This window comes from Varroa destructor, unplaced genomic scaffold (genome assembly GCF_002443255.2).
Source record: "Varroa destructor unplaced genomic scaffold, Vdes_3.0 BEIS01000005.1, whole genome shotgun sequence".
Taxonomy (NCBI): domain Eukaryota; kingdom Metazoa; phylum Arthropoda; class Arachnida; order Mesostigmata; family Varroidae; genus Varroa; species Varroa destructor.
Window position 1 is genome coordinate 35,274,900 of NW_019211458.1, and position 12,641 is coordinate 35,287,540.

At 40.9% G+C, this 12,641-nt stretch overlaps 1 protein-coding gene across 2 annotated transcripts in view; it reads right to left on the minus strand.

Moving 5' to 3' along the window:
* The window catches only part of LOC111251618 (uncharacterized), a 46,045-nt gene that overhangs the window by 4,930 nt on the left and 28,474 nt on the right, over positions 1-12,641 (minus strand). For both annotated transcript variants that reach the window (XM_022808351.2, XM_086991250.1), the window contains exons 5-7: positions 11,606-11,856; positions 8,565-8,642; positions 8,286-8,379 (exon numbers count right to left, since the gene is read on the minus strand). In XM_022808351.2, the coding sequence (XP_022664086.2) occupies positions 8,286-8,379; positions 8,565-8,642; positions 11,606-11,856 (423 nt within the window). The remainder of the gene's footprint in view (positions 1-8,285; positions 8,380-8,564; positions 8,643-11,605; positions 11,857-12,641) is intronic.

The following is a 12,641-nucleotide window of genomic DNA, read 5'->3' on the forward strand; positions in this document are numbered from 1 at the left end:
TTTATATAGTTGAAAGTGTGTAGAACTGCACAGGCTTCCAGATCCTTCATCTGTCAACGTTATTTATCTTAAGAGAGAGCCTGCCTCTGGTTTGAAGTTACGATGATAAAGAAGAATTTTGCATTATCGGCGTTAGTCGTATAGGTTTTTCTTGCTTATGCTCTATGGTAGTTGCCCATACTCGAGCTCAACGAATACCTTTTTCTATCTAAATCAGAAGAAAGTGTGGGGCCAAGTGACATAACGTGTAGTTGTAGTAACTTAACCGTAAATAGATCGCGCGTCAATCACACTTAACACTTTGACTATTCTCGTAGCGTAAGTTGCGATTGCGGCGAGGATTATCCGCAAAATAGATACAGCTGCTGCCAACCGATGAGACGTACGTTGAGAGACAAAACAGCTAATGGTATAGCCTACCTAATCTAGAAGTACACTTATGCGATGACAGGATAGGATAGGTACTTTGACTTTTTTAAATAAATCTTGAAAATTCTCTGTTTTGTGGGCCACAGAAGACGCGGCCTATACGAAGGACAGTGGCAGTTCGTCGGGTGGACCATTTAGGAAATCTGTAAAACTTTATACTGTCAAGGTAAGGACTATACGAGTTCTATCCTAAGAAGATATTAGTAAATGCTAAATAATGACTAGGACAAAGCCTACAAAACGAACAGCAGTAAATCAAGCCTTATTTTTTTTTTCTTGCATCTGCTGGGTAACAGAAGAGTTGCCTGCCATCGTACAGGCAACTTCAGATGCATAACCTCTTTACCTTTTAATTATATTTGATGATTGAATTTAGGATGAACAAGTGATACTGTTTAGTCACCTACTTCACTTTGTTAGTATTTAACAATTTCCTAACAAAGATAGAAATAATATTCTCACAATTTGGTCACCCAATAAATTAGCTGTAGGAATTACCCTTAAACGCGTTTCCAAAAAAAAAAAAAAAAAAAAACGTAACGATAACCTAACCTCAAATAACGTATCTCAAACACTCAAAATCAAATCTGTTAAGCTTGCGAATTGAAATATATCTTTCAGGTTTCAGGTTTGTGTTTTTAACACATCAAACTTTTTTTTTTTTAAGTGTCACGACAGCGGTCTAGAACTCACCATCGAGATAAATTCATGTACAAAAATTGCATCCGTAATTAGCAATTAGGTTGAGGTAGACCTATTGATCCCAAATATTTCGGCCCTAGAGCTTCTATTGTGTAGCTTCGATATGCGCCAGCAGGTACTGATGAGGCTTATATTTTTATGACAGAAATTAGCAGAATGCATTCTTGTACCTTCTGCCTAACACCAGTTTATGTGGACAGATCCCATTGTGTCACTTCGTTCTACATTGGTGCCAATATTCGCATTGCTTTATAGGAAAGCCGCCATCTTAGCCGCGCAAACTGTTGAATTTATGCATACCCCATGTGCGTCTTGTTTTAATTAAATATTGAGCGTTACCCGAGGTTCACTTGAAATTGATACGAGAACTAAATGTTTTTTTAAGTATTTAGGAAGTAACACGGGAATAGCTGCCGGTAGAGCTGAACGCGTCGCTCGAAACATTAAGCGGATGGCCAAGGTCAATTGTTTCACTTAGACTATCATTATAGCTAAGAGTTTGGCGAATAGTACGTATAGGGATTTTGCTCCCTAAAAACAACAATACCAATTTTTCTCAGCCATTTAGGATCACAGTGACTAAATAACAATTAGAAATCTTACCGTGAATTTGCGACACTCCACATAAAAGCAAGACAACAATCCAAGACGTCATTGCGGAGGCAATCGAAACTCAGATAACTTTCGAGATAGAAAAATTTTCCGTTTGGAAAATCGAACTTGCGATTGAAACGAGCAGCACCAACGGCCCTTTGCGTTGCGTCGCGTCGCATCGAAACGACTCCTGGGAAGATGAGATGCCATGTGAGCCTCTCGTGAACTTAGGGTAGCCTTAAAAGAAGAGGGGTACCATGAGGGTTCTCTCTTCTTCGTATTGGGAATCTCCTTTTCGTTAGAGATCTTCACGGACGGCGACATTCTACAACGAAGCGAGTAGCTAAAGAGGGCCACAGTCGTAAGATTCGACAGGGCTGCTCAAAGAGACAGCATTCGATTTTGGCGCCAATCGATGGCTGTAGCATTAAGAATTATCAGACGCTAATTTCCCCTAGTTAACGGCGCAGTTCATACAGACAATCGGTCTAACGGCTTAGTTACACTTTTCTCGAAAGTGTAACTTTTTCGCGGAAGTTTCGGCAGAACGAGTGATAAGTTACAAATAAAGGCGAAAAATGCCAATTTCGAAAACGGAGATTTTCGTTTGAAGCGTTCAAAACATTCAATAATCAGGCTCAACAACAATCGATGATCGTGTGCAAAAATTCGCTTCAAGATTAGCTGAAATAAACCCTTTAACGTCACGCTTATTCCAACAGTGAGTCTGTTTGTGGCTCCCCGGCTGATTGCATATAATACCATAAGCTTGCACACTCTAACAGTCTGTCCCTTACGACTGAAGCGACAATCCCTTTATAATAAACAACTTGTAGTTTGGCTCTGCTCAAATTGTTTGTCCAATACGATGAGCCGTTTATATTCTATGCTGATTTATTTGTATATTTACAATAGGCAAACTGAGAATCTCGCATGCGCTGTTTAACCGGTATATGGAGCGAAAAGAAAAAATCCTCGACAACTGCTGAATTTACGTTCTTTCCAAGCAAAGATCTCGCATCGTAAAGGATCGGACGAGCCAGGTATACGGATTACATTAGTAATAGTACAATAAGACATATGGATTCGTTTATAGAAGACTAATACAAATTTAGCCCGTTTTTCCGACTTTGTACATTTGAGGCGTCTTTCAATGATAAATTTGTCTTATTTTTGCTGTTAATAGTGGTACATAGTACGTCTGTCGATTTTTCCCAAGTGAATTTAATTTAACGACCATCGTAAATAACCCCAAAAGTAAGCAAAATGTATGCGACTATTAATTCCTGCTCGTCTTTCTTTATATAGCTCAGCCGCCAACATTCGGAGAATCCATATCTGATTAGGATAAAATGTATATAGGACCAGTCATCAGAAGTACTTATTAGATAAGCAAATATCACATTTGCCGAACGGTGTTCAGAATGATCAGACGAGGAAAAGTACCAACACCGAAAATGCAGCCATTTCGTTCAATTCATAAATAAATCTTAATTTGTTCGCACTTCCTGGATCGATACCGGCCGTTAGCTGGCTAACGCATAATTCCCTATAGACGATCGAGTGGCACAAATCTCTGTACTAAGAGTTTGTTCAAGTGACGTTGAATGTACTAACACACTAAGTAACGCGTACAGGAAGGGCTGACAATTGTCTCAGGCGAATCAGACATACAGATCCCTAGATTCGCTTGTGTCGAAGGGTTATGTACTATCATTCTCTACGTCTTTGTTTCCCTTACAGAACAGTTTATGGTTTTGAATTGAGTAAAAGGACGTTGCACGTATGGCATTCGTCAAACTCTTGGGCCGAAGCCTTTTTGTCCACGAATTGAAGGACCTTACAAGTGTGGCATTTGACAAGCATTTGGATCGAAGTTCTTTTCGTCAGCTAAGCAAATCGTGTCTTATACATGCACGTTTTTAGTTAGGCCAGGGTTGTTTCAGGCCATTGTTGCGTCTCTTCTCTCCTATAGGCCTGGAAAACAAATGCGACTACTTGCGACACGGCATATGCCGCACGTCACTGGGGTCGTCGCCATAATGACAACTCATGTAAAACTACACGGTCACTGGCGACCTTGACAATGCATCGATCCTTCAGTTTTCTCTCCATGTGTTTTCCCCGTACGCCTTTCTGTTCATAGGTCCTTTATAATCGCACATCGAGCAAATTTCTCACCAGCGCAATAACAGTAGAGTATCTGTGGAAAGTTTGCCCTGGGTACTCAGAGTAAGACAACACAACATAATCGAAATACTATACATGTGTTTAACTAAAGTCGACATTAAATAACAGGTGTACACGATGCGCTCTTGTATGGATACGCGCGACATTAGAGTTAATGACTAAAAACAGCAAAGTTCACTACAAGGTAATATTTACGCCTAACAAGTTAGAGCATTTTAGCTGCGATGGAAGTTATTAACATCGTCCAGACAGCCTCAAACCGTTCGTTTGGTATGAAGAGTGATTCTGCACAACTGCCGCGTTCAAAACAATATGGCAGGCCAGTCTCACTCAATGCACCGCTGCGCGTGTAAATTCAAATATTAAGCGAGTTGCAAAGAAAAAAATCGAAGGGATCTGTCGTTTCGATATAAGGAAAAGTAGCTCGATATTATTTACTGCCTACAGTTGGCCATTAGCAAGGAAAGACGCAACTTTTGCGATGCGTATTTAACCTAGACACAAGGCAAGCTTTAATTATCACGTTTATATTGCAGCTATGTATTTGAATCGTCTGCTTCTCACTGGCTCTGGGGTGGGCCGCAAGCAGCATTATCTAATTAAAAGCGTATTAACAAGCTACTTGCCAACAGACGATTGTATATTAAATTTAAGCCGCATAGCATGGAAGTTTAAAGAAACGACTGTTTCAGTAGACTTGGGAACGTACCCTGGGAACATGCTGAAGTTAGAGCAAACCGCTAGAAATGGTTTTCTTTCGGCTAGGTCACCTCATAAATTATCAGTCATTCTCTAAACCGGCTTCTGCGGTACTTCGAGTTGAAAGACCAGGATCAATTCTCTGACCTCTTGCCGCCTCTAGTGCTGACCAAACGTCATAGAGCGTAAGCGATGTTGCCTAGTGACCCCCTCTACATATAAGGCTGCATATAACAAGTGAGGATCATTGCTGCAGAAAAGCTGAATATCGGCAGCAAGTTTCGAGGCGGAAGGAAAGCTAGGGAATCGTGCCAAATTGATTTTTTTTGCAAAGAAGAACTATAAGAATCCTGCGCTCGCGCTGCTCGACACTTGCGTACCCATCTTAGATATCATTACGACGTTGAGATACCTAGCTTAAGATAGAGGAATTGTGGTTGTCTTCAGCGCGGATTTATAATCGCATTCTTCAAGCTGCCTTTTCTATCGTATAAATCGTGCGAAAGAAAGCCATCAAACTGAAATCTTTCTAGAAATTAGTTCAGAGTCCGTACACCATGTATGTCTACGTGTTAAGACACGGCACATTCGTTTATCATTGTGCCCATGACCAACTTCGAGGGGTAACTTTAAGCCGAGCAGCGTTTGTAAATCGTCAAGACCACCCTAACGTGGGTGTTCACGCGCTTTTAAAGCAGGAAAACCACTAGTGCAAAGCCCCTCTATCCTTATAGATCTTTGTATGAGGAAATCAGCTGTTCCTAGAAAGATTCAAAAGCCAAGTGTTAATTTAAGTAGGCTAAACATAGAATCTTATAATATAGATACTATGAAAATCAGTTTGTTGGCAATAGAGATTTCACATCGGATACCGTAGGTATACAGTGTTACTTTTGGTGGCTTGAAAAGTCGATTACGCAACCCTCCAAAATTAGATTTATAAAATATGAATTTTTAGGAATATTAGCTACGTTGTACGTCTTTTCGCGATAAAAATAAAACTAAAAAATGCTTCTGTTGAAAGGTTATTGAAAACAACAATCTCCGCTAGGAGCACGCAGCAATACCTAAATTTATTCACAACGTAATAGTTAATATCAACATTCTATATATTTATTATGGTATATATATATATATATATATATATATATATATATATATATATATATGCATATTAGCATATATGTACAGATTGGTGTTCGTCAGTATTTCTCCTGACTTATATATATAATAATAACTCAGGAAGGAGTGGCAATCGTATAACGTTTTCGTACTTTCTTCTTCAAACGACCGCCATTGCCTTTCTGGTGCAAGCTAGCATTCACGGTCTGTAACTTCGCGGCCATACAAAGAGTCAAAGTGCTACACGTGTCGACACCTGGAGAGTAACGTCACCTCCTCAAGTACAAGATAGAATCTGTCATATATCGTTGATATATATATATATGTATATATACGCGACTGCGTAGAGCGGACATATGGAGCCAGGTCAAGGCTTGCTCTTGATCGATCACTTCATTGCTATCTTTATAATATCAAGTTTGGCTTTGTTTTTAGTCATTAGCTTCGATGGCATTTCGCGACGATAGTACAGAGTCAATACGTCTGTTTCGAGTACATCATCTCCTGTCTTTCCTACGCAGACGCTGCGATCGCATTGTATATGGGATGTAAAGAATGGCAGTTGTTCAGACGCTCATCCCTTGTTTATGTTCGAATGTACTAACGATAAGGAGAGCGGCACGCTGTCCAACTTGTTCATGGTTTGCCTTTTCAATTTCTGCCCTAGCAAAACATTTCTGAGTAGCAGTAATTCGTTACGTTTGGAGAGGACGAGCCCCTAGTAAAGCTTCAGGTGGTAACGGATATTCCTTCAACGGGTTGGCAAACTCTAGCTAAGGTACTTTGTGGCTCTAGCATTTAAACATGCACGACAAGACGAGATCACGCGTACTCGTTTTTTTGCCGTAGTGCGTACGTGCATAAAATGCGCCCACGTCAGTGTCCACGGTTTCTTGACGCTGGCTGCTTACTTCTTGCTGGTGCTGGCGTCAGCTTATCGAAGACGTATTGACCGCTTTTAAGCAAATATTTCTTTTAATATTTCAAAATGTTATTACTTAACTCTTTATGCGCCGTTCTAATATAACCGTCTGTAATTTTTCCGTTGAAACCATAACACAAATGGAACTTTATAACCATAAAGTTCCATTTGTGTTTGTTTTGGTTGAACGATTGTAACAAACAATTTTTACGTACTTTCAATGGAACTAAATGAACATTATTAATGGTGATAGTCTGATGATACAAGGTCCGGGCGGATGTATTGAAATTGTCGTCCAGCTTCTCTCAATTTTTACCGACTAGCTAAAAATGCTTTATGTGATCTGGCGCTGTTATGATGGAAGACGACGCTGCCGATCTGTCACTGTCAATGATGACAGTAGCGATTCAAATCAATCGTTTCGTCACACGGCAGCGACCTTTAGTTTCACCAAATACATAGCTGCACCTTTTCCGGCGTCGGTTTTGCCATAAATTGTGGAGCACACTTATTTATTAACGTTTTTTTCTAGTTCAGACATTATTGTCGTATGTAATCCACTTTTTATTAGTCGTGATCAACCGCTTTATAGATTACTTGGTACTTTATAGATGACAAACGGAAATAGGGTCGAATACATTTTTTACGCCAATTTAATTTTTGAACACGAAGTTTTTTTTAATGGCCAATTTTGTTCAACCGGCTTCAGACAGTTCCTTTGCGATATGACCGCCATTCCAATATCGGTGTAGCTCACTTTTGCCATAATTTCATTAACTTTTTTTTGCTTAGGTCGAGATCTACAGAACTAAATCGGCAGAATCTTCTTTTATTTCTATTCGACCGTCTATTCCATATTGACCATGAAGAACAATTTCATGGACCTAGATAGTATTTGTGCCTTTATCGTAATAAGCTGTAAAGTATAGAACATTTTTGCAGAAATTTCAATTATCCTCAAGGAACTTTAAATCTAAGTATAGACACCTTAACCATTTCAATACGTCTAGTATTACTGCCCAAACCAGATGACACCAACGCCGATCGTGTGATTTAGCTATGTGACTCAAAAGCTGGAAAATGGATCAATACTTTGTTGACAAGCAAACAGTGTAGCACGTATCGACATTGTTAATGATGGGCAATGCTTATTTATACCAGAACTTTGATTTTGCCAACATGAACAGGCGACAGCAGCCGTGACGACTATTACTGCTCCCGCTGCCATGATAAGAAGCCGTACACAACATTCTGGGAAAGCGTGACCTTCCCTGCACAATGAACTGTGGACGCAAGAACTTTTTTTCTAAAAGAGGACAAGCCTTCTGTAGCCTGACTACTATTATGTATTTTACATTAGGACGCTAGCGATATGTAACTAAGCTACAGAAACTGGATACATTTGGTAGACAAGTGTTTTTCCTAGAGATTTCTTTCCGAGTAAACTCATGCCACGGAAAATTGACAGATTACAGCTCAACCATCATCTCATTTTGTTACGCCATGTGTCATATCTTCCGCTATGGCACATTCATTGCTGAGGTGACCATTAGCGTAAACTCATTCCATTATTTTAAATAGTGTGTTTGCCATTATTCATGGAGACCCAGAATTCACTTGACCATACCATCGCACATCTCTATGCTTCGAGCTGTTAGACCCAGTTCCATTAAACGGCTGGCTGACTCGCAGACGAAGTCTATCCATGTCCGGGTTCGAAGCTAAACCACAACATGTCGCCAAGGTTAGACAAATACGTTACTCAGTAAGCTATCACGGGGACCACCGCATGTCTCTTATATCCAGGCCTATCTGTTTGTTGACATTAAAATTTTCACAGTCCAACATTTAATTGTTCGCTTTTTTTATAATCTCACTTTATTTATTGTTAGTTACTATAACTTACTCGAGCTAAGATGAACAGCTGATAGCACTGCCCCACTTGAAAATTGTAATCTCTTTCAGCATCATCCACACACGGTTTCTGTCATTGGAAGCACCAGACATGCACAGGGTAAAACAGTTAACCAACGAGAAGAACTCTTCACGACACTTCGATAACTTTAAAACTCGTCTTAGCACAACCCGCCATCATCATCATAAGATGACATCATATTAGAGTTTTTGCAATAATATGACATAGCGAACGACGTATGACTAAATTGACGTTTTCAATGTTAGCATTGTCGTTGCAGCTGACGTAACGTGCCTCGCTACCAATCATTATTACAAATACGTGTACTCAACAAAAAGCCCGTGACATAACCTCACTTGTTCTCATTATCATTACCTTCATCACCATAATTACGCATGTCACCCATGTTGTAAATAAAAGTCCTTTTTAATATGTCTACATTTCTATATCTATATATATACTTCGATATAAATATGATTACTTATATCAACTATCAAAGCTCAAAATCACAACACGCGGACGATTGTGATGGGACCTTTTCGTATATATATATATTAGTTCCAGCAGAGCTGTTTGCAGAATGTCTATGGTGCTTGCTGGCGTACTCGTTATCGTACATGCTGCGCATGCGTAGTACGAAAAATCTCCCGGCCGTCTTCATGCACAATCAGCTTAGTAAACAGATGTCCGCTAGAGATATATCGCTATATTCACGTGAAGGAACGTGTTGACATTTCAAGTTCTTCGTACATACCTAGGCGAAGACGAATTATAAGTAAGTATGTAGCATTTTTCGCCAATATTCTGCTGTTGGCTGTTGCTGCGGAAGCTTCTGTAGCACGAAGCTATTGCTTAACCGGAACATGCGCCATAGTCCTCAGATTGTGGGCGGTGAAGGCTAGCGACCTGAGTTCGTTAAAGGACCTTAACAAAGTGAGGTGGTCCCATACCAATGGTCAGTACAACCGGCTCAATGACTGTCGGAAATATCCACAACGTTGCGCTAATTATAAAATACATAGGAGCCCGCTCGTTGTTGATTATTGTTATGAAGATACTGTTATTGTGAGAGAGAATTCAGAAAATGCTGGTACTGCGCATGGCGACTGACGGTCAACTTCGGTCGCTTATGCAGTTGCTCCTATCGCGGTGGACGCACTCATATGGAGAGTACTTCCGATCTCGAATTGAGTCGGGCTTGGCGTTCATCTGCGAAGCGTTATTTACATAAACATGATTTTGTTCTTCGTTAGTATCGACTGTTAGCAAAGCGTACTCTTTGTTCCCTGGCGATGCGAAAGCAGAAAAAACGAGACCTTGACCAGTCAGTAGCTTTCATATGGGAATCGATAGAGCAAATCTCATGCGTGTAGTCATAATTCATGCTAAGACCCTGCCCAGTCGCACCAGCTACGTATCGGCTTAGGTTGACGCAGATTAGTTAAAGGGAAGGCAATCGGATCCAGTGAAGTACTCTCGTCGAAAACCAATCGACGATGCTGATATAGAGTTGCTGTCCAGGCCAAAGCCTATACGTGTTTTGTCGTTGAGCCGTGATAAAATGATCACAGTTAGTCACAACTTATATTCTTCCATGGATGCGATCCTGCTGAAATAAAAGTTCATTTGGTGTTGTTTTCAATGGATCATTTGAAGCTCACTATGATGGTTAGTTGTGCATCTCACCTCGTCGTCCGTTTAAATTATTTGTGCTTACGCTGCCTTCTTAATATGTAGAATTACTCATTACGCTATAAGTATTACTAATGATGCCATTGATTAGTTTTCTCGACTCTATGCGCAAATTCCGTTTCTGTTTAACCTTACGTGAATGAAGGGTTTTCGGTCGAGTAATCTTATCGAAGCCTGCCAACGTATGCGACCACGAAAACTGTGCGGCCAACAAAACGAGACGTCTACGTGTCTTGAAAAGATACGTGGCAAACAGGGCCAGTGATGCAATAGCGTATCACAAAAAAACTCTACTCATCTCAACTCTCCTCGACCATTCTAATTCTCCACAGCGTCATTGCTTAAAACTTGGATGCGTTACCGAAACCTTCATCTCTCTAACCCCAAAAAAAAAATAAGAAGATCGCTCTCAGAAGGTTGACAAGAGTTTTGTGCCTACACGGCCGTGCTGTTGTTATTGTGATGGTACGGTTGAGCGTAGGCACATCTTCACCCTGACTGCCCAGAGTGTAAACGTTTTAAGTTTCAAATTATCCAAGAGTCGTGCTATTATATTTATCACGACGTTTCTAAATTTATTTCAGTCGTCTTCAGCACTTACGTTAATAAATGCTCGTTTCGTTGCTATCCCTGATTTAACGCAGGACTGTTTCTGCAGGACACCGTGTAAAAGTTACACCGCTGGAGAAGACTAATTATTGACTACAAGTTTCTCGCAGGTCCTATACTACCTTCCTAAAACGCTATTTAGGGTTTCTAGCACTGATCTTGTTGCCTAGTTCCACTACTTTTCACGCCTGTGATTTCAACGTGTTGGTCTTTGATTACTTCGTACAAATAATATCTTCTGTAACGATGACTTCGTTGCTTCTGGTAGAGCCGGTCGATTTATTGAGGGCAAGAGTCGATCTGGTACCGGCTGTATCTCGGTCCTCCTGATACATTGGCGTCTGATCCGTCGAGCTCCCTACCACGATGCAGCTATCCTACTAGCTGGATAGAATATGTGTGCGGACGATAGAATAGTAAGACTGACCAATTCAGCCTGTGACAACCGTCACAGATATTGAGTCTTATAATATGTATACCCATGTACGCTCGTAAGCGATAACGCAATGCGGTTAGATGTTGTACGACGCTCTGTCTAACAATGCGAAGCCGATGTCTCCGCTAAGCTTGCAGATGTACGCTATGTAGAGATTGACTTGAGCTCTGGACTGATTACTGGGATCCCATTGAAGTCGACCTTGAATGGCTTACTCTTCGAGCTTGGCGATTGGCGCGGAACAATTATACCCATAGTTGGTTTCGGCGTTCGACTCCTCAATAGCTACACTCACACACTCCGTTTGTTGTTGTTGGATAATTAGATGTGAACGACCCTCCTGATGGTGGCATTGATGGTAACCGCCGACGGCTGCCCCAGGTTCACCTTGGTCACGGTAACCCTGTGTTGTCTCCTTGTATCCGCTATTTCTGTCCTTAACGTGGTCTGCTTTCTGTGAGCCGTTGTTGTCCTTGACGCGACGTCCCTTCCTGTTTGTTTGCTTCGACGCTGCGATCTCCGTCTCTCCATCCTGAACCGTCACCCCTGATCAGCGCAACATCGAAAAACGCAATCAGGACAAAGTACAACGAACATAAAATAAGGTCAGACATGTTAGTTGATATCAATTGAAAAGATTGCAGGTGAATAAGCATTGTTAATCACGTTAACGTATTGAGCCCATAGGAGCCTGTAATGCGTCTTGGGTTCAGACAAAGAAGCATCTACTACTACAGTCGCGGAGCTGAGACGTGGTAGTAAAGGTAGCAGTTAGTACAATCAAGCTATTAGAAGCGCTGCGTCCAACTGTAAGCCTCAGTCATGTTAGATAAAATGGATGACAACAACAGCAGAAATAACAACGCGGTCAGACCGTACGGTGAGAGGACGGCGCGTCTCTAGAAGACGTTCCTATTGTGTATAGAGATAAAAAGGCTTTGGGTTTCCTTGATTAGTACAATTTAAGAATGGCAATTCACATAAACATGACAACAGCCCTCTTGAAACGTCTTTGGATGCGTTCATCCGTCTGGCAAGGATAATTTACGACCTCTTTTGGAAATCATCTTCACTTTTTTACTCTTTTTTAGTGAAACAAATCCTTTACATATGTCGCATTGCTCACGTTAGCACGCACCATAATTAAGACAGTTAATTAGGCAGCAGAGATACTATTTCTTGCAAAGAACATAGGCACAGAAGGCATCCCGATCGAAAATCGACCGAAACCCCGTCTTCCTGCTCGCCAGTCACCGCGTTGGTGTTGCATGGAAGTTACATGCTGAGACATAAATCATATAGAACTGTGCCACTAATACTGAGCGTGTCCC